This window comes from Manis pentadactyla, chromosome 16, assembly GCF_030020395.1.
Source record: "Manis pentadactyla isolate mManPen7 chromosome 16, mManPen7.hap1, whole genome shotgun sequence".
Taxonomy (NCBI): Eukaryota; Metazoa; Chordata; class Mammalia; order Pholidota; family Manidae; genus Manis; species Manis pentadactyla.
In genome coordinates, this window is record NC_080034.1 from 37,819,135 (window position 1) to 37,845,412 (window position 26,278).

The following is a 26,278-nucleotide window of genomic DNA, read 5'->3' on the forward strand; positions in this document are numbered from 1 at the left end:
TGCCATGTGCTAGTCACTGTTCAAAGCACTTATATTATCTCATTTGATCCTCACAGCAATCTCCAGTATGAGGGTAGGTATTACCATGTTCCTTATTTTAAGGAAACAAAGATATAAAGAGATCAAGTGAATTGCCCAAAGTCACAGAGCCCTAAGATCCCAAACTGGGAGTCAGGCTCAGGGTTGTCTACCTCCAGAATCTGTGCTCTAGATAATCTTAAAGTGCAAATTAATATTAATAGAAGTGAGGAGTTCAGTGCAAAAGAATATAAAGGAATGTACCTTTCATTGGGTTGAAGTTGTCTGTGAAGGAAACTACCATTTATTGAGCTGTTCTTTCATTCATTGAACATTTAGTTCTTGCTTTCTGTAAGAATGGCAGGTAATTTTCATGTCACAGGCCAACTCTGATTGGTTGACAGTGGCTGCCTAGAAAATTATGTTAACTCTGATGCCACCTCACAACTGGACAAGAAAGAGTTCTGCAGTTAATTATACGTATTTGCCATTTCAAGGTAGAAGGAAGGGATGGCTTGAAGAATGAGCAATATATATTTGCATCTGTCACTAATTTCAGATTTGAGATTTTTTCAAAGTGTTTTCCATGTGTTATGTAATATAATCCATACAAAACACCGTGTGTTGAGTATTTGTCACATTTTATGGATGAAGAAACGAGGCTCAGGAAGTTTAGTTAACTTTTTCAAATTCACACACCCAGTGAGCAGCAGAGCCAGGATTGAGGCCACATTCTCCATCCCCAGGAATCATGCTCTTATCACCACACCTCCTGAAGAAGGGGAGTGTTCATGAGCTCTTGAAAGAGATGATGGACATGGATTTGTAGAGATCACAAAAGAGGGGTTCATATTTAAGTACAGAAGTGGAAATCAGCCAATCACCCAAAAGACAGGAAGCCAACTGGCCTGTTTTGAGTAGGGGAGTGTGCTGGGCAGTAAGGCAGGAGATTAAGGGAGACACCGTGCCAGGCTAACAGAAAGCTTTGAAACAAAAAAATTTTAAAGCTGAAAGATTTTTTTCTTCCAGGTTTGTTTTCTGAGAGCATCTGGTAAATCAGAGGATGAAGTGGTGACACTAGAAGGCTTTCAAAGCTTTGTTTTTTTTCTCATCTTCCTCAGAAAACAAGCTGTGCCAGTTTTCTTAACCTACCATCTTAAAGGGGTTTGGAGCTCACCCTCTCTCTGTCAATTTTCTAATTGTGTTTCTTATTATAGAAGGTGGACCTGAATATTGCAAAAATCTTGAATAATAGAAAATGTATAAATTATACAGTATTGCCACCAATCTTTAATCTGTTCCCCAAAGGTAACTTATGTTTATAGTTTGGTGTCCATTTCTTTAAATCCTTGTGTATATATATTTATATATTTATTCATTTGTTATATAACATTTAAAATATATTACATAATATATATACTTATACATGTAAAATAGTTTTACATATATTTATAGATATATACTCCACATATATATGTGTGTATATATGTGTATATATATAATCCTGAAAACATAAATTCAGTTTAATCACTCTTGGTAAGGATAAGAGTCAAAGACCAAGAAGTTCGAGCTGGAGTCCAGGTTTTTAAAATCGTCTTTTCCTTTGTAAAAAGCTGCATTCCTCAGAGAATGTTAACATCTCCAGAAAAGGACTATCAAAGCTTCTAATGAAGGGTTTTCAAAATGGCTTTTTCCGATCATTTTGTCACTGTCTACCCCATGTCAACCAGGCCAGCAGATTCTAGGGCAAGAACCTAAGCTCACATGCTCTGATGAAAGAAATGAGTGTGGTCTGGTGCTTGTCGGCAGCCACTGAGGCACCACCAAGTACCCACCTTACCAGTTTCAGCTGATTAGGGAAAGGGAGACAGAAGAGTTCATCGAAGGGGCCTCAGCTAACTTTTTTGTTGGGAACCTCCCCCGGGAGCACCTAATTGGCGCCAGTGCTGGTCTGATGACATTCTGCCTCATTCGGTTTTCTTTTCCATCTGAACCCCCTGCAGCTATCAATGGGCATGCTGGGTTTCGGCTTCATTGCCACTTACCTCCCGGAGGCTGCCATCAGCGCTTACCTGGCGGCCACGGCGCTGCACATTGTGCTGTCCCAGCTGACCTGCATCTTCGGCATTATGATTAGTTTCCACGCTGGTCCCATCTCCTTCTTCTATGTGAGTAATTTCTACCCTTACCCTGAGTGATTAAAGGAAGGGACAAATGGCCCTCCCCTTGCCTCCAAAAAGAAGTGGACCCCAAGCGGAGAGACTCCTACATAGGCAGCCGTGTCAAGAAGATCCTAGAAATAATTTCATCTTATCTAGATTTACACTCTTTGATTAGTTGCAGATCCCAGTTGGACCATGTTCTCAGTTTCATTAACCATTTCATCCAGCCTTCTAAACTAAGATGATTTACATTAAAATTTGATCTTTAGGAAACTGTATCTATCATAATTCTTCCCTTTACATGCCTCATAATAAACATATATCCTAAAACATCTAAAGAATACCAAATGCTAAGTAGTCCCTGAATGCAAGAATGGTGCAGGAGCCAAGCTAAGGAACATATCTGGTCCGGGAAGTTAATGAAGAATAGGCTAATGAACAGAACTCCTGGGTCCTTTTCATTACGCTGAAACACATAAAATCTTTTCTCTACTTACTGGACATTACTGTCTTTTAATATCATTTTTTTCAGCTTAAAAAGAACACATACCCACCCACTTGCTCTCACTGTAGCAGTAATGCTCATAAAGACCTTGGTGCCCAGCAAAACTGCCCAGGGATGGCTTTTTCAACTTATCTAGGAAGAGTGTCATTTCCTAGATCAAGGCAATTACTATATCCCTTTCTTAGCCTCTGTAATTTTGTTTTCTTTCAGAACATAGTTAACTACTGTGTAGCTCTTCCAAAAGCTAATTCCACCAGCATCCTACTATTTCTAACTGCCGTTTTTGCTCTGAGAATCAACAAATATATCAGAATTTCCTTCAATCGGTACCCCATCGAGTTTCCCATGGAAGTCTTTCTGGTAGGTGTTTTGATGCCTCCAGTTCATGGTTCAGATCATTTAAAATACCTACTTAAAAAAAATTAAACAAAAAGCAAGTAACCTAGGAAGGGAAAGGTTCATAGGAGGCTGTAAAAACACTAATTTTTAAAAAACATGTTGAATTGTGACAAAACTGAATACATTTCATTTTAAATACTAGCTTAGATCCGTAAAACATGCTTATTTGGAGAGTACTCTTATCTATTTCCTCTTTTTCATACTATCTTCAAAACAGGGGTTTTTTTTTCTGTTACAAAAGTAATATAGCCTCATGCTAGCAGTTCTGAAAAACATGAAGAAAGAAAAGGAAGAAAGGAAATTCCTATGGCTGCACCACCCAAAGTCAACTACAGTGGATATCTTTGGATCTTCTGCTAGACACTCCTTTCTTCTTTGAGACAAACGTATGGCAGGCTTATGCTCAGTGTTGGTGAATTTCTTTCTTCTTCCACATAGGAGTTTTGTTCCTATTTTAATATAGTTGCAATCATACTGCTGATCGCCCTGCTTTCATTCTCACTGTGCTACAGTAGAAAAAATGTGGGAGATGAAATTTTAAGTGAATTACCTGATCCATGTCAGTAATAAGTGGCAGAGCTGAGGCTCATCACTGTCTAGTGATAATATTTGTTTCTTTTTAAAAATCTGATCAAACTTATCCTTTGCCGTTATAATGAACATTTTCAGAAGACATTTCTGTAAATGAAACTCAGGTATTTTAAGTCAGCATTTCTCTTTGTAGGACCACTGTATCCTTGGGTGTCCATGAGATTCCTTTGCCCCTTAAGAAGCATTCTGTGTTAGATACACTTCAAGTTGTCCTGGTAGTTACACAGGACCCTCTGATTTTGGGGCCAAAGCATAGAATAGGTTTGAGTCCTAATGATCTTTCTTCTCTTGCTGTGGTAATCATAGGTCTGTATATTGAGATAATAGTGTCCCCAGTGGAATTAGCCTGGCTCCCGGAGGCAGTGTTTGCAAAAGAAGCTGACATGGAGAAACACTGACCCACAGTAGACTTTGTATAGGCAAAAAAATAACTCCTAGGTTTTAAGATGGTAAGATGTCATGGTTTGTATGTTGCCCCAGTATAACCTATCCTAGACTAACTAATCCAGGTCTATGCTGTTCATGATTGACAGAGTATGGGAACTGCTTTGGAAATTGAGATCAAGCTCTGTCTCACAAGAGTTGTCTAGTTCTTTAAGAGGTGTAAATTCTTCCTTGAAGTGGTTGAAAAGCTATTAATTCATAAAGGCCAAAAGCTGAAAGGCTGCTTTTATAAAAGACTTTATAAAACACTGTACACAAATGATAGTGCCCTAAAGCCCAGGGCACAACCCGCATTTGGGGTTCAGAGTGGGGTCTGGAGCAACTTCTCATGGACCCCAGCCAGCCTAGCTCTGGCACGTCAGGAAGCTGAGGCTTGGAATCACCAGCAGATGGCATCTGTGCCACAGACATCAGCTCGCCCAGCGCATGCTCTCGAGCGCCCGCGCTCTCTCTCCCCAATTCCAGCTTCACTGGGATATCATTGACATAGAAATTTGTAAAATATTCAAAGTGTACACCATGGTCCTTTGGCACACACACACATTGTGAAAGGATTCCCCCACCTAGTTAATTAAAGCAAAACATCCATCACCTCACTTTTGGGGGTGGTGGTGGAGGGAATGAGAACATTTAAGTTCTACTCTCCAAGCAAATTTCAACTATACAATACAATTTACCAACTACAGTCCCCATGTTTTACATTAGCTTCTCAGACTTAATCATCTTATAGCTGAAAGTTTGTGCCTCGTACCAACCTCTCCTCTTCCTCCCTCCCCCCGAGCCCTTGACGACCACTTTTCAACTGTTTCTTTGAATGTGACTGATTCTTGAAATAATTCAAGAGTCCCATGACAATAAGAAATTATACATGCTACATGTTCATAATTAAATATGTGTATGTATTCATATATTTAAGCTACATAGCAAACACCAGAAAAGTGTCAAGAGTAATTATCTTTGGGTGATTTATTTCTCCTTTTTAATTTTTATTATTTCCTCTATGCTCCTTTATGAGCAAGTATGACCTTTATACTGGAAAAAAAAAAGAGTTACTTGGCCACTTGCCACACTTCTTGTCCCTTAACTATACAAAGATCAAACTCTTCACTGACTCAAGCTGTGATCCAGATTCTTCCTTCCATTCTGATCTGTAGGCCTTCATCTGGTAGCACCATAGGTAAACTGACTGCCAGCCTGCACAGAGTCTGATTGAATTCTCAGAGCACATGCTGAGAAAAGACTCCTGTGTGGGCAGGGGGGGGTAGGGTAAAGCAACTATATAATGATTATTTTAATACCTGAGCATTAAGTTCTTTCGTCTCTGGTTGAATTTGCTTTGGTTTGAGGTCTTTCTAAGGTGTAACAGCTGCTAGGTTATCTATTTTCCCTCTAGTTGAAATGGAAGGGAGACTTGCCATTTTAGAAGCAGGTGAAAGGGGAAAGAAAAAAAAAATCAAGTAATTGCTTTGGTAAAGACGTTTTTTGTTGTTAGCTATCAAATGCTGCTCCATATTATTAAGGGTGAGTCAGTACTATGATTGTCGTTATATCTCAACCAGCCCGAAAAAGATTTATATTAGTACAGTCTACCTAGATGTAAAAACTTTTAAAACTGAGGCCTCAATGGAGCTATTACTTGAAAACATGTTTATATTCGGTCTAGATGTTAAAAGTTGGTAAGGAAAGAGAAGTCTAGGGCATCCATTAGTTCCTATTATATCAGAGACCAAGGCAGAAGTTGCTTTCATCCTGCTACAATGCTAAATAGACCTTAAAGAACCAAAAAGAGTCAGGGAAGGAGGACTTCTGCCTTTCTTGCCCCACTCAGCTGTCCCTGCCTCTCTCCCCACCTTCATGCAGAGGGACTGCCACATGTTTCTTTCCCTGTCTTGCCAGAGCTTGTGAGCACCTCTGCTCCTGGAAGCAATACATAATATTTAATGATTGTATGACTTCTTTTTGTTTAACCCCTACAGATTCTTGGCTTCACTGCATTTGCAAACAAGATAAACATAGCCACAGAAAACAGCAGGACGCTCATTGATATGATCCCTTATAGGTCAGTAACTCCACTTAAGACTACTTTTCCCTTTCTGTTACATTCTCTTAGCCTCTAGCCACACAGCCTGATTGACATTCTCTACTGGCAGTCTCTGGCCACAGCCAAATTAGGGTCATGGACTCAAATTCATTTTAGAACACAGAAGGTCAGGACAATGAAGGGCTAAGGCAACCCCTTGCTTCTTCTCTGGTCGGCCTCTGACTCTTTCCCCTAAGTTGAGCCAGTCCCCTTACCCAAGTAAACTCTAGGATGCACTGAACACCAGAGAGACTCATGCATTTTTTCATGCATTTTTATATTAGGGGCTTTCTCAACCTCCCTACCTATCTGATTAATTCTCAAGGATGGGACAAGAGTTGCCTCTGTTTTCCTAGCCTTTCTCCAGATGCTCACTGCTCAGGAAATGAGTGTTCCTTCTGCCTTCACCCACTTAGACTGAATCAGTGTCCCTGAGCAACATTATTTCATTACTCTGAGTAGAAACCTATCTTCATTGACTGGTACATGAAGTTCTTAAGAATTCATGATTAATTTACATTATAATTCCTACCAGTGACTAAGGGGCATCAATCTTGTTTCTGTTAGGAAATTATAATTAATTTCTTTAACCTTGATGAGATGAATCACTTTAGCTTAGAAAGGCAATATACTGCAGTTTCTTGACTCACAGGCAGGTTTTTGAAGAGCTTGTTCATTTCCTGATGCTGTTGTTCAATAGGATATACTGGTCAGTGATACTGGTTAACCCGCAAATAACAAAACATAGCCTACTTTGATGCAGCCAGATTGAATCAGTCTCATATCCTACCAGTCTTCATGAAATCTGAAAATGGTTAAATCCATTTGAAATTATGTTGGATTAAATAAAACCGTAGCACACTACCCTGGTACTAGGAAACAGTAAATAAGACTTGGTCTCTGCCCTCAGAAAAAAATAGCAAGAATAACAATGAGATTGATGCTTTACATAATTACCTTGTTTCATTTGTTCCTCACAGGTAGACATTATTTTCTTTTTATGGATGACGAAATTAGGGCTTACCAAGTTTAAATTACTTATCCAGTATCACACAGCTGATCACTGGCAGAGCTACTCTTTGAACCCATTTCTATTTAAATCTAAAATCTGTGATTATAACCACTCCATTATACTTAACTCAATATGCTTCTGTTATTAATGACTTCAAAACCACAGCAAACTTTTGCTTATATTTTATCATAAGATTCAAGGGTATAGATAGACACGTGAGCATTTCAAGAATCTGATTTTAGGTATTGCTTTGAACTTCCTTTTTATTATGTATTTATACAAGGTTGCTAGGGACTGGGAAAATTCAACAATTTAAGTTTATTCCTTCCATGTCCAAATCTCCCTTTAACCTAAACTGCTAACAAAGCACCGAATGTTACAGAGAACAACAAGAAGGAAAAGCAGTAGTTTGTGTTGTTATCATACTAAATATTTAAGGTTTACTAACATAGTTTGGGGCAATACATTTCATTTGTTGTATACTGTTTGAGACAGCCACATTCTTACCTACCTTCTTAAAAGGACAAAAAGGGGAAATTTAACAAAAAAAACTATCTACCTTTGAACATCCAGCTGTATTCCTATCTAGCTTATTACCTTGGAAAACACCAAGGTGCTTGTAAGTTATAAATATGATATTAAATAGGGAATTAAAATAGACAAAGTTGGATGGTAAAGGAAAACATATTCAAAAATAGAAATTTAGATTCATTCACATAATAATGGTGAGAAACTGGGAAGATAGAAGGATATAGCACTTAGAGATGCCAAAAGTGATGCTTCCTACTTTAAGGAAAATGAAACTGAAAATTCATAAACTAATAAGAAAATCTAGTGAGATAAGGGATAAAAAATACATCACACAAATTATTTTAAAATAATTTTCCGAAGTATATTTAATACATTGTTCATTTTTCTGAATTTGAATTTGACACAAAATTTCTGAAGTATTTTAGTTATTGAGTTATCTGTATCCTGATGAAATGATAAGAATAATCACAAGAAAAAAACATTTCAAATAGCAAACCATATCTAAAATATTTGTGTTTTTTTAACTTACAAAGTAGACCTAGAGATATGGAACTAAAGTATATTTGCACTTCCAAATTCAGTTTAAAGGATTATTCAACTATAAATCTGTGGAAAAACAACACTGTCTCCAAAATCATGAAGATTTCTTCTCCTTTTTTTGTCTGTTAATATCATGATTGATCTTTGAATGTTAAACTAACATTGCATACTGGGATAAAATCTCAGTTGGTCATGATGTATTATCATATTATATATTGATTTTCTAAAATGATGTTATGAATTTTTGCATTTATGTTAATGAAGGATATTAGTCTGAGATTTTTCTTATCTTGAATACCTATGTCTATTCTCTCATCTTTAATTTCTGAAAGAGTTTCTAGAGAACTAGAATTTTTTTGTTCGTAACTATTTGTTACAATTCATCAGTGATGATATTTAGGCTTGGAGTTTTCACTGTGGGAAAACTACAAATTCAATTTTTTAATAGATTATTTATTAAGTTAAAACTATTATTAAATTATACAATTACCTGTGATTCAGGATGTCTATTTCTTCTTGAGACTACTTTGTTAGTTTGGATGATGCAAGGACTTTTTCCATTTGCTCTAAGTTGTCAGAATATATTGGCATAAAGTTATTTATAATATTCTCTTTATTATCTTGTTTTAAAAACAGATTTACTAATACATAAATCACATACCATAAAAATCCACCATTTTAAAGTGTACAATTCAGTGGATTTTAGTATATACTTAAAGGTGTGCAACCATCACTGCTTTCTAGTTTTAAAATATTTTATCACCTCAAAAAGAAGTCCTGTGCACATTAAAACTCCCAATAGCTCCTTTACACAGCCTTTGCCTGCTACTAATCCACTTTCAGTCTCTATGGATTTGCCTAATCTGGATATTTCATATAAATGGACTCATACAATATAGTCTTTTGACTCTGGCTTCTTTCACTTAGCTTATGTTTTCAAGATTTATCCATGTTGTACCATAAATAATTCTTATTTATGGCTGAATAATATTCCAGTATATGGACCTATACCACATTTTGTTCATTTGTTCATTAGTTAATGGATCTTTCATTTATTTCCAACTTTTGGTTATTATGAATTTCATTTCCCTAATTGCTAATGATATTGAGCAAACTGCTTTTCTTGATTGAATGGACTTGGTACCCTGGTTGAAAATCAATTGAACATAAATGATTAGTTCATTTCTGAACTTCCAAATCTATTCCATTGATCTGTATGTTTATCTTTATGCAAGTCTTAATTACTATGATTTTGTAGTACATTTTGAAATGGAGACGTGTCAGTCCTCCATTGTAACAATGTAACATTGTTTGTAACTCCACATTTTGTTTTCTACATAATTTAAGAGAGGAATGTATTTTTTAAATGATTACTTTGTTTTGGGGTTTATAATGTATAATGATGTAATTCTGTAACATCAATAACCAAAAGGAGTGGAATAGAGATGTAAAGGAGCAAAGTTTTTATATGTTATTGAAATTAAGCTGGCATAAACTCAAATTAGAGTGTTATAACTTTAGGATGGTCAATGTAATCCCTATGATAACCCCAAAGAAATAACTGTAGAATATACACAAAAAGAAATTAGGAACTTAAACATTTCATTTTTTAAAAATCAACTAAACACAAAAGAAAACAGTGATACAGGAAATGAAGGACAAATAAACCTTTAGGACATATAGAAAACACATAGTAAAATAACAGAAATAATTTCCTCCTTATCAGTAATTACTTTAAATATACACGGATTAAACTCTTCAATCAAAGGACAGAGATTGGCAGAATAGACAAAAATACATGATCCAACCATATGCTGTTTCCAAGAGACACACTTTAGATCCCAAAACAGAAATAGATTGAAAGTGAAAGGATGAGAGAAGATATTCCATGCAAATAGAAACCAAAAGGGAACAGGAGTGAGTATACCAGTATCAGACAAAATAGACTTTAAGTTTTAAAATAGACTTTAAGTATTAAGTTTTAAATAGACTGTTAAGTTTTATAAGACACAAAGAAGGATATTATATGTTATAAAAGGTCAAATACAAAAGAAAGTATGACAGTTATAAATATTCATTTACCTAATCACAGACCATCAAACTATATGAAATAAAACTGACAGAATTAGAGAAATAGACAGTTCTACATTAATAATTGGCAACTTTAATACCCCACTCTCACTAATGGATAGAACAACCAGGCAAAAGATAAGTAAGGAAATAGAGGACATAACCAACATGACAGACCAAATAGATATAATAGATATACAGAACACTCTACTCAACAACAACATATAACATATACATTTTCTCAAAGACAGGTAAGACATTTTCTAGAAAAGACCCCATGTTAGGCCACAAATTAAGTCCCAGTTGATTTTAAGAAGTAGATATCATACAAAGTATCTTCTCTGACCATGTGAGATGAAGTTAGAAATCAGTAACAGAAGTAAACATAAAAATACACAAATTTTTGGAAATTAACATACTCTTAAACCAATGGATCAAAGAAATCACAAGAGAAATTATAAAATATGTAGAGATGGATGAAAAAAAACATACCAAAAAATGAGACACAGAAAAAGCAGTGCTAAGGGCGAAATTTATAGCCCTAAGCACTTCTATTAAAAAACAAGAAATATCTCAAATCAACAATCTACTTTACAGTTTTAAGGAACTAGATAAAGAACAAACTGAACAAAAAGCCAGCAGAAGCAAAGAAATAAAGATTAGGGCAGAGATAAATGGAATAGAGAATAGAAGAAAATCAGAGAAAAATCAATGAAATCAAAATTTAGTTTGTTGAAAAGATTAACAAAATTGACAAACCTTTAGACAGGTGGACTAAGACAAAAGGGGATCAAATTGGAAAAAAGTGAGGGCATTACTAACAATTCTACAGAAATAAAAATGCTTGTAAGAGAGCATTATTATAACCTGGATTAAATGGAAGAATTTCTAGAAACAGAAAACCTACCAAGACTAAATAATGAAGAAACAGAAAACCTGAATAGATCTGTAACTAATATCAGCAATCAAAAATCTTCTGACAAATGAAATGCCTGGACCTGATGGCTTCATAGGTGAATTTTACAAAGCATTTAAGGACCTAATACCGATCCTTCTCAAACTTTTCCAAAAAAAACTGAAAACACTTCCCAAATCATTTTATAAGGCCAGAAATACCCTGATCCCAAAGCCAGACACACTACAAAAAAAAAAGGATAACTTATAAATATTGATGAACACTGATGCAAAAATTCTCAAAAATTACTAGAAAACCAAATTCAGCAGCCTATCAAAAAGATTATATGCCATGAACAAGTGGGATTTATTCTTAGAATGCAAGGATGTTTGAACACATGAAAATAGATCAATGTAATATGCTACCAATAAAATGAAAAGAGAGAAAACATGATCATCTTAATGCATAAAAAACATTTCACAATATTCAACACATTTTCATGATAAAAACTCAACAAACTTGGAACAGAAGAAAATTGCCTCGAAATAATAAAAGCCATATATGAAAAAAATCCACAGCAAACATCACACTCAATGGTGAAAGACAGAAAGTTTTCTCTAAGATCACAAACAAGTCAAGGATGCTCACTTTCTCCACGTCTGTTCAGCATAGTACTGGAAATTCTAGCCAGAGCAGTTAGGCATGAAAATCATCTAAATTGGAAAGGAAAAAGTAAAATTATCTGTTTGCAGATTATATGATTTTATATATAGAGAATCCTAAAGAGTGCATACACACACACACACACACACAGACACATACACAAAAACTGTTGAGCTAATAAATGTATTTAGCAAAGAAGCAGGATACAAAGTCAATGCATAAAAGCCTATAGCTTTTTGTATGCCAACAGTGAATGATCTGAAAACGAAATTATGAAAACAATTCCATTTACAATAGCACCAAAAAGAATAAAATACTTAGGCATTAACCAAAGAGGTGAAAGACTTGCACAATGAAAACTACAAAGCACTGATGAAAGAAGACATAAATAAATGGAAATATATGCTGTGTTAATGGTTGGAACACTTAATATTATTCAGATGTCAATACTATCCAAAACAGTCTACAGATTCAATTCAATCCCTATCAAAATCTCAATGATGTCTTTTGCAGAAATAAAAAACAATCCTAAAATTCATATAGAAAATCAAGGAACGTAGAATAGCTGAAGCATTCCTGAAAAACAAGAACAAAGTTGGAGACTCACAATCCCTAATTTCAAAACTTACTACAAAGCTACAGCAATCAAAACAGTGTGGCATAAAGATAGACATGTAGACCAATGGAGTGGAATGGAGAGCCCAGAAATAAACCCTTGCATGTATGGTCAGACCATGATGCCAAGACCATTCAGTGGGGAAAGGACAATCTTTTCAACAGATGGTGATGAGGCAACTGGACAGCCACATATGAAAGAATGAAGCTGGACCCTTGCCTAACACCATATGTAAAAATTAACTCAAAATGGGTCAAAGACCTAAATGTAATACCTAAAGTCATAAAACTCTTAGGAGAACACAGAGAGCAAAAGCTTCATTGGCTGTGGCAATGACTTGTTAGATATGACACCAAAGTCACAGGCAACAAAAGAAAAAATTGACAAATTGGACTTTGTGAAAATTAAAAAACCTTTCTTAATCAAAAGACACCATCAACAGAGTAAAAAGGCAATCTACATAATAGGAGAGAATATTTGCAAATCATATATCTGATAAGGAATTAATATCCAGAATATATAGAGAATTCCTAAAACCTAACAACAAAAAACAACCTGACTTGAATGGGGAAAGGACTTGAATAGACATTTTACCCAAGAAGATATACAAATGGCCAATAAACACATGATAGAATGCTCTAATCATTTGGGAAATGCAAATCAAAACTATGAAATACCACATTACACCCATTAAGATGGCTACTATATTTTTTAAAAAGACAGAAAATAAAGTGTTGGGGAGGATGTGGAGAAAATGTAATCCTTGTGCACTGTTAGTGGAAATGTAAAATGGTACAGTCACTGTGGAAAGCATTATGGTGGTTCCACAAGAAATTAAAAATAGAATTACCATATGATCCAGCAGTTCTACTTCTCGATATAAATCCCCCCAAAATTGGAAGCAGGGTCCCAAACAGATATATTTGCACCCATGTTCACAGTGACATTATTTGCTATAGCTAACATGTGGAAGAAACTGTTAAGTGTCCATCAGTAAATGAATGGATGAGCAAAATGTGGTCTATACATACAACAGAATATTATTCAGCCTTAAAAAGTAAGGAAATTCTGACATACTACAATATGGAGGAACCTTGAGAACATTAAGGTAACTGAAATAAGTCAGTCATGAAAAGGCAAATACTGTATGATTCCACTTATACAAGTTACTTAGAGTACTCAAAATCATCAAGACAGAAAGTAAATTGATAGTTGTCAGGGCTGGGAGTGGGGGAAATGGAGAGTTATTGATTAATGCATAGAGTTTCCGTTTTACAAGATGAAAAGTTATGGAATGGATGGTGGTGATGGATACACATTATGAATGTATTTAATACCACTGAACTGTACACTTAAAAATGGATAAAAAGATGGTAAGCTTCATGTTAGGCACATTTTACCACAACAAAAACATTGGAAACAAAAATCTACAGGAGAGAAAGCGTGGATGCAATTAGAAATAATTTCTATAACAACAATAACTAAAAGTATATCCTGAAAGATTTGAGTGTGAATAATAGGGAACTCATTGAGCTTTTTAGTTCTAAATCACCTTAGGTATGATTTTTGCCTATTGTTTACCCACTGGTATGGTTTCAAACAGTGCAAATAAACCATTTTTGTCAATTTTGTGGTTTTGACTGCTTGTTTGTTGCCACTGCCACATGCAAGGGACCTTGAGCTAGAAAATAGAGCAAGTTCTCCTGATGGCTTTGGAACTTGGCTTGGTTCACTGGTTCGATGTTGGCAGGCTGCTTGCTCTTACTTCTTATTGTTATTTTTTTAAAGGGTCAGACCTGCCCCACATGATAAGGATGGAGTGGGGAAGGTGCCAATAAATGATTCCTGCTCTCCAGAAATAATTCCACCATTTTATTCCAGCTTCCTGTTTCCTGTATTGCCAGATTTGAACATTCTTCATACAATTATTTTAGAAGCCTTTTCTTTAGCTTTGGTGAGTTCTTCTCTGCTCGTATTTGTGGGCAAGAAGATTGCCAGTTTCCATAACTATCCTGTCAATTCCAACCAGGTAAGAGGACAGGCCTTTTTGTTATTTCCTCTAACCCTTAAATTTTTGCTCTCTAATCTGAGCCTCCTACTAACATGAACCTGTAACCATCTGGATCACATTTGAAGTATAACTACCAAAGGATTTTTGAGAAGTGTAGCATACTTACTTTTGAGGCCACATGAATTAACACAAGTGTTACTCCCCTAAACAGAAACGGTGTAGGGAGGCAAGAAGATAACTTCATATGGCACCGTGTTGTTGAGCTAGCAGAGTTCCTGTCCTCTTAGTGTTACTGTCCTTTCCACCAAGTCCTTAGAAGTCAACCACACACTGAGGCACAATAAGAAATACTTTTTTTGTTTTTTGTAAGTCTCCAACTATTCTGAGTTTGGCCTTTTCCCTAGCACTCAAAAGGGAAACATGAAAGCAAGAGGTGCCCCACTTTGACTTTCAGGATAGCATAGAAGGAAGGGAGAAAAATTATACTGTTTCTCTCTGTCCTGGTGATTATGTGAAAGAGAATAATAAGCAAAAGTCTAATTTTCTCACTGAAAAATTGCTTTCCTTATGATCACTAGCTTAAATGAAAATTCAAGTTAATCAGAAATCAGATTTGCCATCTTTGTGTTCTGAAAATATTTCAGTGTTACTTGGAATGGAATAAACAACCTATCTTCATATACAGGAAATAGACAGTATATCATTAATTCAAATTCAGATCAGCATTCTTCAACAAATAGTGGGCCTAAAGTGTTCGCCATTTCTTTATAGGATTTAATAGCCATCGGCCTTTGCAATGTCGTCAGTTCATTTTTCAGATCTTGTGTGTTTACTGGTGCTGTTATCAGGACTATTATCCAGGATAAATCTGGAGGAAGACAACAGGTGTGTTGAAATAGAATTTGATCTCTAATATAAAAAGATATTTATATCTATCCATACATATAGTTATAGAAGGCGGTTATATCAGTTCAATTATGTTGCTGTTTTAATGTTACACTTGTTGGGAAAATCTCTTAGAAGAATTTGGATTTCATGCTTGCCTTTATTTTTGCTTAGATTTTATCTTAAAGAGATTTTTCCCCTTGAAAGTCATTTTCTACTGAAATGTTATTTGCTGTGAGAGGTTTCTATATGTTAGCCCACATAACCCCATTCCCCATGTAACATAACTAAAAGAAACTATTTCAGGTAAACTAACCATCACCTATTAACGGTTTTTCTATGGGGAAATATATTCTCAGTCTTAGTCTGGGAAGTCAATAATACAACTTTCTCCATCCTGGCAGCAGAACTAGAAACCTTCCTGACTTCCTCAAAGGGCATGCACGGCAAGAGGCTTTCATGATAGAGAGTAAGGTCTTTATCTAGGTGAGCCTAGAGAATTTATAACTGTTCTACCTCTACATAAGAGAAAATTATCTAGGTCAGACTCTGTTCAGCTATTCCGAATGAGTAAAGTATAGGTATAGTGTGTGGGAGGGGAGAGGGAGAAGGGGGATGGTGCTAGAGAAGGTTCTATAAGGCAAGCTCTTTGTCTAGCTGCAGGCCTGAAATTTGGTAAGTCCAATGTTCATGAGTTTTGAACTGATAAGATGAAAGTTATAACTTCACACCATGAGAGGTATCCCATTTCAACTATGGAGCATGATGAGATGTCAAAGAATGATCAGAACTGACCCTGGGTGCACCTAGGGAATGGATCAGGGTTCAGAAGGCAGAGAAACAGTGACAGAAGTCAAAGACAAGCTTAGGGTGCAGAAGCATTGTAGGAAAGTACAGCCATGGTCAGAAGCTGAAGTGTCAGAGGACTGGACCCTAAATTTTAATGGGTAAAGATGAATTGTCACAGTCCATGGGTAAATATAGATGGACTATAAGGTGAAATCTAATAAAAGTCAGAAGATAAGGCAGGGGCCCGAGCATGTATCTAGAATAAGACAATGTTGTATCATTTTATGTGAACTGAGTTTTGTTCTCATAGAGCTTCTGCCAGACCGCTGGCCTTTAAGGTGTAGCTCTTTTCCACTACTGTTTGACAAAAGGAAGCTGGGTTATGTTTAAAAAGGTTATTCAGTGCAAGTATGAGAAAACCTTGCAGTCAGAATTGGAGGATTTCATAAGACAAATAGTGTAAAAGGCAGTTCCAGACATTAGTTCTCCTTAGCTTTTGAAAACATACTTTGTTTATTCAGTATAAAAGCACAACATAAATTTGGGGAGAAGAGATACATGCAGTTGGAAAAAACTAAATGATAGTGCAAGCAAAATTAAGTGCAGAATAAGTGCAATAAATATTGTAAGAAGAAAAATGGTGAAGCAGAACTTTCATGGATTATTGAAATAGGGTTAGGATAATTATAGATGGAGGGAAGGAAGACAGACTTCAGGCAACCTCAGAGTCGCTTTTAGCTTGTTGAACAAAGTGCATGCCTCAAAGGGATGCTGGTAAGCTCTTCCCTGAAACACTCATTTTCCCAGTGCACATTGCTGGTTCAAGCAGAGAATGCTGCTGGCCCCTGGCCTCATCCGTTGGAGCGACCCAACCTCCACACTTGAGTTGCTGATCTGGACCAGCAAAGGCCTCTGAGACTCATTCAGCCTTCACTGGTTGTGGCAAAACTATCAATCCTTCCAGCCATGGCCTGGGTCTGAAATGTTGCCAGGCCTGGGGCAGGGGGGATGTGAGAGCCCCAGGCCAGTCCACCACTCTATCTTCCTGCTCATCCAGTTCTGACCATGTGCTTCTCTGTTCCCCATGATTGGGTTCCTTTCCTTGTTCTCTGATTCCCAAGAATGGGCCTTATTGTCTTGTCCCCGGGCTCCCAGAAATGCTTAAAAAAATGAGTTACTATAAAAGAAAGAAATGTGTTATGTTCTTACTAGAGGAAGCAGATGGAGCAGTGGAGAGATCCTGGATTTTGGAGTCAGTCCATCAGGTGGATTGAAACCTGACTCAATGGTTCCTAGATGTGTGACCTTGGCCAAGTTACTTTTGCTTCCTGAAGCTCTAGTCCTCATCTGTAAACTGGGGATAAGGATAACTTTTCAGTTGTGAGAATTAAATTAGATGACAATAGTACCCATCATAGTGCCTGTCACTTCAGATGCTCAAAAATCAAACTTCTACTCTAGGTTCCTAGAGCCCCAGCCAGTGCTTGGCAATCTACTGTCCTACTTCATGGAACCCACACTTCCGGAGTAACTGGTGTCTGAGGATCTGCAGCTAAATAGTGGCTGTGGCTTGTGGGAACTCACATTGCCTTGAGTGTCCAGAGAGAAGGCAGAGTCAGTCTTTGCTCAAGAAAGGCTGGGAGAGTAAGGGAAAATCAGAGCAGAAAAACATGTATGACATGTCAAGTTCTACCTGCTTGCTGACTTTAGACCCTAGTCAGGCACTCAGTCCAAGATTCTGAGAGCCATCAAGCATCTTTCTCAGGCACAGTACCACCGAGGATGATCCTCCAATCCCAAAGCCCACTCATTTGTGTGTGCAGCCAAGGAAGACACACAATTATTGGCAGGCCCCCCTTTCTCTGAGCAGAAATTTTATGGGATTCAATGTCTGATCTGTACTCATTTTAATCTAAGATTCATGCAGCTTATTTTGTCATCTGCCCATCTTTGCTTCCTTAAAAATACTCAGAACTGTGGAGCAAAGAAGTGGTCGAAGGGAAAAGTCCTCACAGATGTTCCTGGGTGAAGCAAAGTAATTTTTTTCTGTAGTGCTCACAAAGACCCCCTGAGGCTGGAGCCTTAAATGAGACCCAACAACAGGCTGGTATGTTCAGTGGCTGGAGGTGCTTACAGCCTCCATTAACCTATGTCAGTTCCACAGCACATAAAATGTTTGCCGTTAGAACTTCCTGAGTTTCAGGTACAGTGATGCAATTTCCCGAATCCTTCTCCCTACACAACTCTCGTGGGGCTCAACTTGCCCACATCAGGTCACTCACATTGGCTATGAATCGGCTGGGAGGGGAAAGAAGGAAGTAGGCTGTTGATTTCACTGCCATTATTTTCAGTGATACATTTATATGGCAAATAGCAGTGAGCTGTGAGAGGAAAACTGGTAGGAAGATTTGTTGTTGTTTTTCCACACCTAAGAAATAAAAAGGAAATTTAGAGAATCAGTGCTGAGCGGTCATTTAACGGTTTAGATTTGAGGGACTCCTTCAGTTCTTGCTCGTATATGCCATTGTTTTCATTTCTGGTTACAGTTTCATTCCCCACCTCATTCCACCATCACAGGGGGAAATGACACTGCTTTATAGTATGTTTCATTGTCAGGAGGTTAAACAGTGGAAATTTATCAATAGAGAATACAATGATTTCAAGACAATGTCCAGAGAGCCTTGAGATTGTAAAGGGATTGTGAAGTATGTTTCTTAACTTTCTACCTGTATTTGCCAATCACTTCTTACCAAGTAAACACTGAGCCCAGAGTAGTCAGCCCAGCTGGGACTGGATCCCGAGCTGCTAGGTACAGCCCTGACTCACATTGGTAACTTTTTTTTATTGTAATGAAGCAGAGAGAAACTGAAGTAGGTAAATCATAAGTGGTTATCATTATATTTTTAAGAGGAAGCAGTACTGCAAGCTCCAAACAGAAGAGTGAGAGATGGAATAGTTATTGTAATGGGAAGTGGAATGATTGGGATTTTAAGGCTGACAGTGACAAGTTCTACTGGGGCTTTTCTAAACTGTTCAAGGGACAAGTTCTACTGGGGCTTTTCTAAACTGTTCAAGGGTTAAAGTTAGGAGGGAGTGCAAGTCGTATTTTAGGAGACTTCAGATTCATAGCACAAAGATATGGCAATAAAGACTCAAATACCCACGACAATTTGAAACTTTTCAGAAAGCATTCATGGGTTCATTCAACAAGTATTTACCAAGTACCTAGTATGTGTTTAGCACTTTGACAAGACCTGAAAATGTCAGTTCAACAAAAAAGCACGTGTGCTGGATGATTACACTCAACTTCTTTTAAGAAAAAAATGACATGCTTCTCACCAAGCAGAAGGCTTCAGCTGCAGACAGGAATGAATACGTTCCTGACTCTCTCTCTCCAACCGGCTCTGTCTCCTCAGTTTGCGTCTCTGGTAGGCGCGGGTGTAATGCTGCTCCTGATTGTGAAGGTGGGACACATTTTCTACAAACTGCCGAATGTAAGTAGAACTGATCAAATAACTAAGACTGGAAAGGCCTGATCCCCAGATTACTACCATGGTGAGAATTGCACTCAGCTGGTCCCCACTGGTGGCCCCAGTCTATCTCTAGTGCCCTTCCTTTAAAATAATAGCATCTACCCCACCCCCCCAGGATTGGGAGCTAAATAAGATAATATATATATACATAATAGAGAGAGAATAGTGTTGAATTAATAAGCACTCAAGAAACGTTAGTTATTATCATTATTATTCTCCTCATTAATCTATTTACTGTGTAAGTTATAAAGTAAGCTTTATAAGTAAAGATTCAGTTAAAGATGACCAAAATAGACTTCAGATGCCAGAACACCCATTACCAACACAGGCTCGGACTCACTGTGCATTCATGCCATCTGTTTTTCTAAGCCCTTTCCAGAAGGCCTTGCTCTGCATTCATATGAACTCAATCTCCCTACTGCTGCCACATGGCCTCCTGGTTAGTGCACAACACTAGAAGACAGGTTCTGAAAGTTGAGTTTTAATTCTGTGTTCAGCTGGGATGCCTCTACCTGCTTGTGTGCCATTTCTTCCCTTTGTGTGAGACTGATTACCTTGCATTTAGAGATACCAGGTGTATTAAATACTGGGTATAATCCATTTGTTCCAAGATACAAATATAGATCACTGCTCACTGACCACAATTTCCTTTTAAATTTCCTCAATGTTCCCTTTAGCCATTTTTTTTGGCATCATTAATCTACAATTACATGAGGAACGTTATGTTTACTAGGCTCCCCCCTTTACCAAGTCCCCCCCAAAAACCCCATTACAGTCACTGTCCATCAGCGTAGTAAGATGCTGTAGACTCACTACTTGTCTTCTCTGTGTTGTACAGCCCTTCCCGTGCCTCCTCCCACATTATACGTGCTAATCATGATGCCCCCTTTCTTTCCACCCCCCTTATCCCTCCCTTCCCACCCATCCTGCCCAGTCCCTTTTCCCTTCATAACTGTTAGTCCATTCTTGGGTACTGTGATTCTGCTGCTGTTTTGTTCCTTCAGTTTTTTGTTCTTATACTCCACATATGAGTGAAATCATTTGGTACTTGTCTTTCTCTGCCTGATTTATTTCACTGAGCACAATACCATCTAGCTCCATCCATGTTGTTGCAAATGGTAGGATTTGTTTTCTTCTTATGGCTGAATAATATTCCATTCTGTATATGTACCACATCTTCTTTATCCATTCATCTACTGATGGGCACTTAGGTTGCTTCCATGTCTTGGCTATTGTAAATAGTGCTGCAATAAACATAGGGGTGCATCTGTCTTTTTCAAACTGGGCTGCTGTATTCTTAGGGTAAATTCCTAGAAGTGGAAATGCTGGGTCAAATGGTACTTCTATTTTGAGCTTTTTGAGTAACCTCCATACTGCTTTCCACAATGGTTGAACTAGTTTACATTCCCACCAGCAGTGTAGGAGGGTTCCCCTTTCTCCACATCCTCATGAACATTTGTTGTTGTTTGTCTTTTGAATGGTGGCCATCCTCCCTGGTATGAGGTGATTGTGATATTTCATTGTGGTTTTACTTTGCATTTATCTGATGATTAGCAATATGGAGCATCTTTTCACGTGCCTGTTGGCCACCTGAATTTCTTCTTCGGAGAAGTGTCTGTTCAGATCCTGTGCCCATTTTTTAATTGGATTATTTGCTTTTTGTTTGTTGAGGTGTGTGAGCTCTTTATATATTTTGGAAGTCAACCCTTTATCAGATCTGTCATTTATGAATATATTCTCCCATACTGTAGTATGCCTTTTTGTTCTATTGATGGTGTCCTTTGCTGTACAGAAGCTTTTCAGCTAGATATAGTCCCACTTGTTCATTTTTGGTTTTGTTTCCCTTGCCTGGGGAGATATGTTTATGAAGAAGTTGCTCATGTTTATGTCCAAGAGATTTTGCCTGTGTTTTTTTCTAAGAGTTTTATGATTTCATGACTTACATTCAGGTCTTTGATCCATTTCAAATTTACTTTTGTGTATGGAGTTAGACAGTAATCCAGTTTCATTCTTTTGCATGTAGCTGTCCAGTTTTGCCAACACCAGTTCTTGAAGAGGCTGTCATTTCCCCATTGTATACCCTTGGCTCCTTTATCATATATTAATTGACCATACATGTTTGGGTTAATATCTTGACTTTCTATACTGTTCCACTGGTCTGTGGGTCTGTTCTTGTGCCAGTACCAAACTGTCTTGATTACTGTGGCTTTGTAGTAGAGCTTGAAGTTGGGAAGTGAGATCCCCCTGCTTTATTCATTCTTCTCAGGATTGCTTTGACTATTTGGGGTCTTTGGTGGTTCCATATGAATTTTAGAGCTATTTGTTCCAGTTTGTTGAAGAATGCTGTTGGTGTTTTGATAGGGATTGCATTGAATCTATAGATTGCTTTAGGCAGGGTGGCCATTTTGACAATATTAATTCTTCCTAGCCAAGAGCATCGGATGAGTTTCCATTTGTTAGTGTCCTCTTTAATTTCTCTTAAGACTGTCTTGTAGTTTTCAGGGTATAAATCTTTCACTTCCTTGGTTAGGTTTATTCCTAGTTATTTTATTCTTTTTTGATGCAATTGTGAATGGAATTGTTTTCCTGATTTCTCTTTCTGCTAGTTCATCGTATTGTAATGCAACAGATTTCTGTGTATTAATTTTGTATCCTGCAACTTTGCTGAATTTCAGTATTAGTTCTAGTAGTTTTGGAGTGGAGTCTTTAGGGTTTTTTATGTACAATATCATGTCATCTGCAAATAGTGACAGTTGGGCTTCTTCTTTACCAATCTGGATTCCTTGTATTTCTTTGTTTTGTCTGATTGCCATGGCTAGGACCTCCAGTACTATGTTGAATAACAGTGGGGAGAGTGGGCATCCTGTCTTGTTCCCAATCTTAGAGGAAAAGCTTTTAGCTTTTCACTGTTAAGTATGATGTTGGCTGTGGGTTTGTCATCTATGGCCTTTATTATGTTGAGGTACTTGCCCTCTCTACCCATTTTGTTGAGAGTTTTTATCATGAATGGATGTTGAATTTTGTCAAATGGTTTTTCAGCATCTATGGAGATGGTTATGTGGTTTTTGTCCTTCTTTTTGTTTATGTGGTGGCTGATGTTGATAGATTTTTGAATATTGTACCATACTTGCATCCCTGAGATGAATCCCACTTGGTCATGGTGTATGATCCTCTTGATGTATGTTTGAATTCAGTGTGCTAATATTTTGTTGAATATTTTTGCATCTATGTTCATCAGGGATGTTGCTCTGTAATTTTCTTTTTTTGTGGTCTTTGCCTGGTTTTGGTATTAGAGTGATGCTGCCGTCATAGAATGAGTTTGGAAGTATTCCCCCCTTTTCTATTTTTTGGAAAGCTTTAAGGAGAATGGGTATTATGTCTTCTCTTTATGTCTAAAAAAATTCAGCAGTGAATCCATCTGGACTGGGGGTTTTGTTCTTGGGTAGTTTTTTGATTACCAATTCAATTTCATTGCTGGTAATTGGTCTGTTTAGATTTTCTGTTTCTCCTTGGTCAGTCTTGGAAGGCTGTATTTTTCTAGGAAGTTGTCCATTTCTTCTAGGTTTTACAGCTTGTTAGCATATAGATTTTCATAGTATTCTCTAATAATTTTTTGTATTTCTGGGGGGTCAACATGCTTATTTTTTAAACTTTGGAGAATTCATAATAGGTAAAAATGTCATCCATAATCACAAATACACCACTGTTAATATTTTGTCATATATCTAACCAATGTTATTTTGTATGACTGGATATTATTTGCATAATTGTACAATTATATACATACAGTACATACATATCAAGGCATACAATTTTGTGTACTTGTTTTAATATATAGCATGCTCCTCCATACTATAACTTATTTAATAGTTTTCTTACTGGAAAATTAGGTTGCATGAGTTTTTGTTATTACAAATAACATAACAAGGAGTAATTCTATACATCTACCCTTTTCCATATTTAGGATAAATTTCTAAAAGTAAAATAAAACTCTGTGACAGTATATCAGCATTTCTTGATACATAACTGAATTATTTTCCAAAAGTGCAGTAACCTTTTATCTCAACAACCATATACATGGGGTGTTTTCAATGTTTTAAATTTGCTAAATTTAATTTGACAGACAAAAGATGGTATCTTATTATTGAAATAATTATAGTGTACCATGATTAGACTTGAACTGAAATGCTTTTAGAATCTCTGGGAGTGAAAGTTTCCTTCATTTGTTATCCCACCTGAGAATGGTTTCGAGGCAATGTTGGTCACAGATATTTCACCCAATCTAGACAAAGGCCGGCCAAGTAGCCAAATGTGTCAGCTCCTAGCGGGTCTTGTCCCATACACCAAAAGTGACAACACCTGAACCGAAGGGACTAGATGATGCAATCTTTGGCTACTTTTCCTCTCACTAGTAGTGTAAGTAACCAGTGGCCTGAACCTAACAGGGACTTGTTGTGACTTTACTGGCCAAATCAATCAGGCCTTGGCCATGGTCTCACCTTATCTTGTGCTTTTGACAAATTATGGAGGAGAGCAGAGAAAAATGTGGAGAATTTATTTGATTAGACAATGAATAGAATTGTGAATTTTCACAAAAATCAATGCCTAATATCTCTGAGTGACAAGGCTAACTTTTTGTGGTTATGGAGATTTAGCAATTTTGTCCCTGAAGGGAATATGAGGCTGTGCTTTTCCCCACAGGCTGTGGTGGCTGGTGTCATCCTGAGCAACATCCTACCCTATCTTGAAACCATTTACAACCTACCCAATCTCTGGAGACAGAACCAATATGATTGTGTAAGTGTAGACACACTGGCTAAGGTGGGGAAGGACAAAGGGGAAGGTTGGAGAGACAGAAAGACATCAACATGAAGGACACTTGCCATTCTTGGATGCTGAATACCCTAGCTTAAAAAAAGCAGCCAAAATTGTTGGTGCATAGAAATACTGAGGCCTCATTCCAGCTATGCAAAATTAGGTGGCTACAGTTACATGCAAATCTAGTAAGAAGGGTTTGTCATACCTTGCTTCTTTGAATGACTTTCAATCCAGTTAATGTAAATACATTCCAGGACGGAGACACAACTCCTAATGAGAGAAGGCAGTGTCATGCCTGGCAGAATGGCCGATGAACCACCCTCCTTCTCTCTAGAGCCCAAAACTCAGGGACAGAAACAGGAAACGGCAAGATATTTTTTTTTAAAGGTGGAGGGAATATAACACAATGAGAGGAGAGGGAACCAGTACAGGCAAAGAGATGCAAAAAGGGATTAGTTTTGGATCCAGGTCCCTGAGGAGCTAAAAGGGTATGTGGTCTAGTGCACAAGTAGAGCTTTTAGTCCTAGGAGGAGGGATAACACTTCCGGTAGGACTGGGAGAACGGGGGAGAGTTGAGGGCAGATACTAACTAAAGCAGGTGGAGAGGGAAGTAAATAAATACTTAAGGAAGTTTCAGCCATCTTCTCTGTGAAGATGAAATTCTAATCACTTGCTGAAATGATGTAGAAGGTGGTGGGGTAAGGGCTTGAAAAAGCTGTTAAAGATTCGCAGTAACTGTTATAGATCTTAAAATAGCAACTAGCATTCAGTGAGTGTTCTGGGTTGCCTTACCAATGGTAATTCTAATTTCAAAAAGCCTACAAAGTAGATATTATTATGCCTATTTTTCATGCAAGGAAACTGAAGTTTCAAGAGAGAATTGAAAGAAGTGACCAAGGATGCATGAAAGAATTCTCTGGGCAACCTTGGGACCAAATCATTTGTGAGGGCATCAGTCCACATGGCTGAGGAATTGCTTCACTAAATCCCAGGTGTTGGGAGGGAGAGGGTAAAGGTAAATTAAGAGATAGAACTGGTGATTCTCTCAATTCTGCTTCTTATCACGGCCTTCCTTTTCTCTTCTGCTTTTCCATAAGATTATTTGGATGGTGACATTCATATCTGCCATTTTCCTGGGGCTGGACGTTGGACTACTCATTTCAGTAGCTTTTGCCTCCTTCGTCATCACTTTTCATTCACACAGGTACTTTGTCTCAGGTGATAGGAGGATGGCCCGGGCAAGGTAAGGCAGGTATGGCCTGAAGGCAAATGCATTTCCTTTCAGAACTAAGATTCTCCTCCTGGGTCAGATCCCTAACACCAACATTTACAGAAGCATCAGTGACTATCAGGAGGTAAGAATCCAAATCAGCCCACTCCTTTTCCCAAAGGATGGGGTGGACCAGGCCTCCTGTTTAATTTTTCTACAAAATCCCTTTGCTGTTGTTTGCTGCACTACAGATGCGCATTTACCAAGAAGGGAGAATTGATGCATGATGGTAGAGGCAGGCAAATTAAAAGGGAAATGCCTAGGGTACTGCAGCCAGCTATGGGTAATTTTAAAATGTACTTTAGTAGGGAAAGGTCAAGAAAAAGAGAAGAGAGAAGAAATGGAGGGGAAAGAAGAAAGGAAAAGCATGGGGTGAAAAATGGGAGGAAGGAATTTGTTTCCTTCCTTGCCTCTTATAAAGAAGAATTTAGACTCCCCAGAATGTT

The 26,278-nt window shown here is 37.5% G+C and overlaps 1 protein-coding gene across 2 annotated transcripts in view; it reads left to right on the forward strand.

Moving 5' to 3' along the window:
* The window catches only part of SLC26A8 (solute carrier family 26 member 8), a 152,886-nt gene that overhangs the window by 104,071 nt on the left and 22,537 nt on the right, over positions 1-26,278 (forward strand). The window contains exons 5-13 of one of the 2 annotated variants that reach the window (XM_057494044.1): positions 2,022-2,186; positions 2,896-3,045; positions 6,096-6,178; positions 14,408-14,555; positions 15,309-15,422; positions 19,628-19,705; positions 24,446-24,541; positions 25,660-25,766; positions 25,848-25,917. In XM_057494044.1, the coding sequence (XP_057350027.1) occupies positions 2,022-2,186; positions 2,896-3,045; positions 6,096-6,178; positions 14,408-14,555; positions 15,309-15,422; positions 19,628-19,705; positions 24,446-24,541; positions 25,660-25,766; positions 25,848-25,917 (1,011 nt within the window). The remainder of the gene's footprint in view (positions 1-2,021; positions 2,187-2,895; positions 3,046-6,095; positions 6,179-14,407; positions 14,556-15,308; positions 15,423-19,627; positions 19,706-24,445; positions 24,542-25,659; positions 25,767-25,847; positions 25,918-26,278) is intronic. The other variant, XM_057494045.1, reaches the window with a different exon arrangement.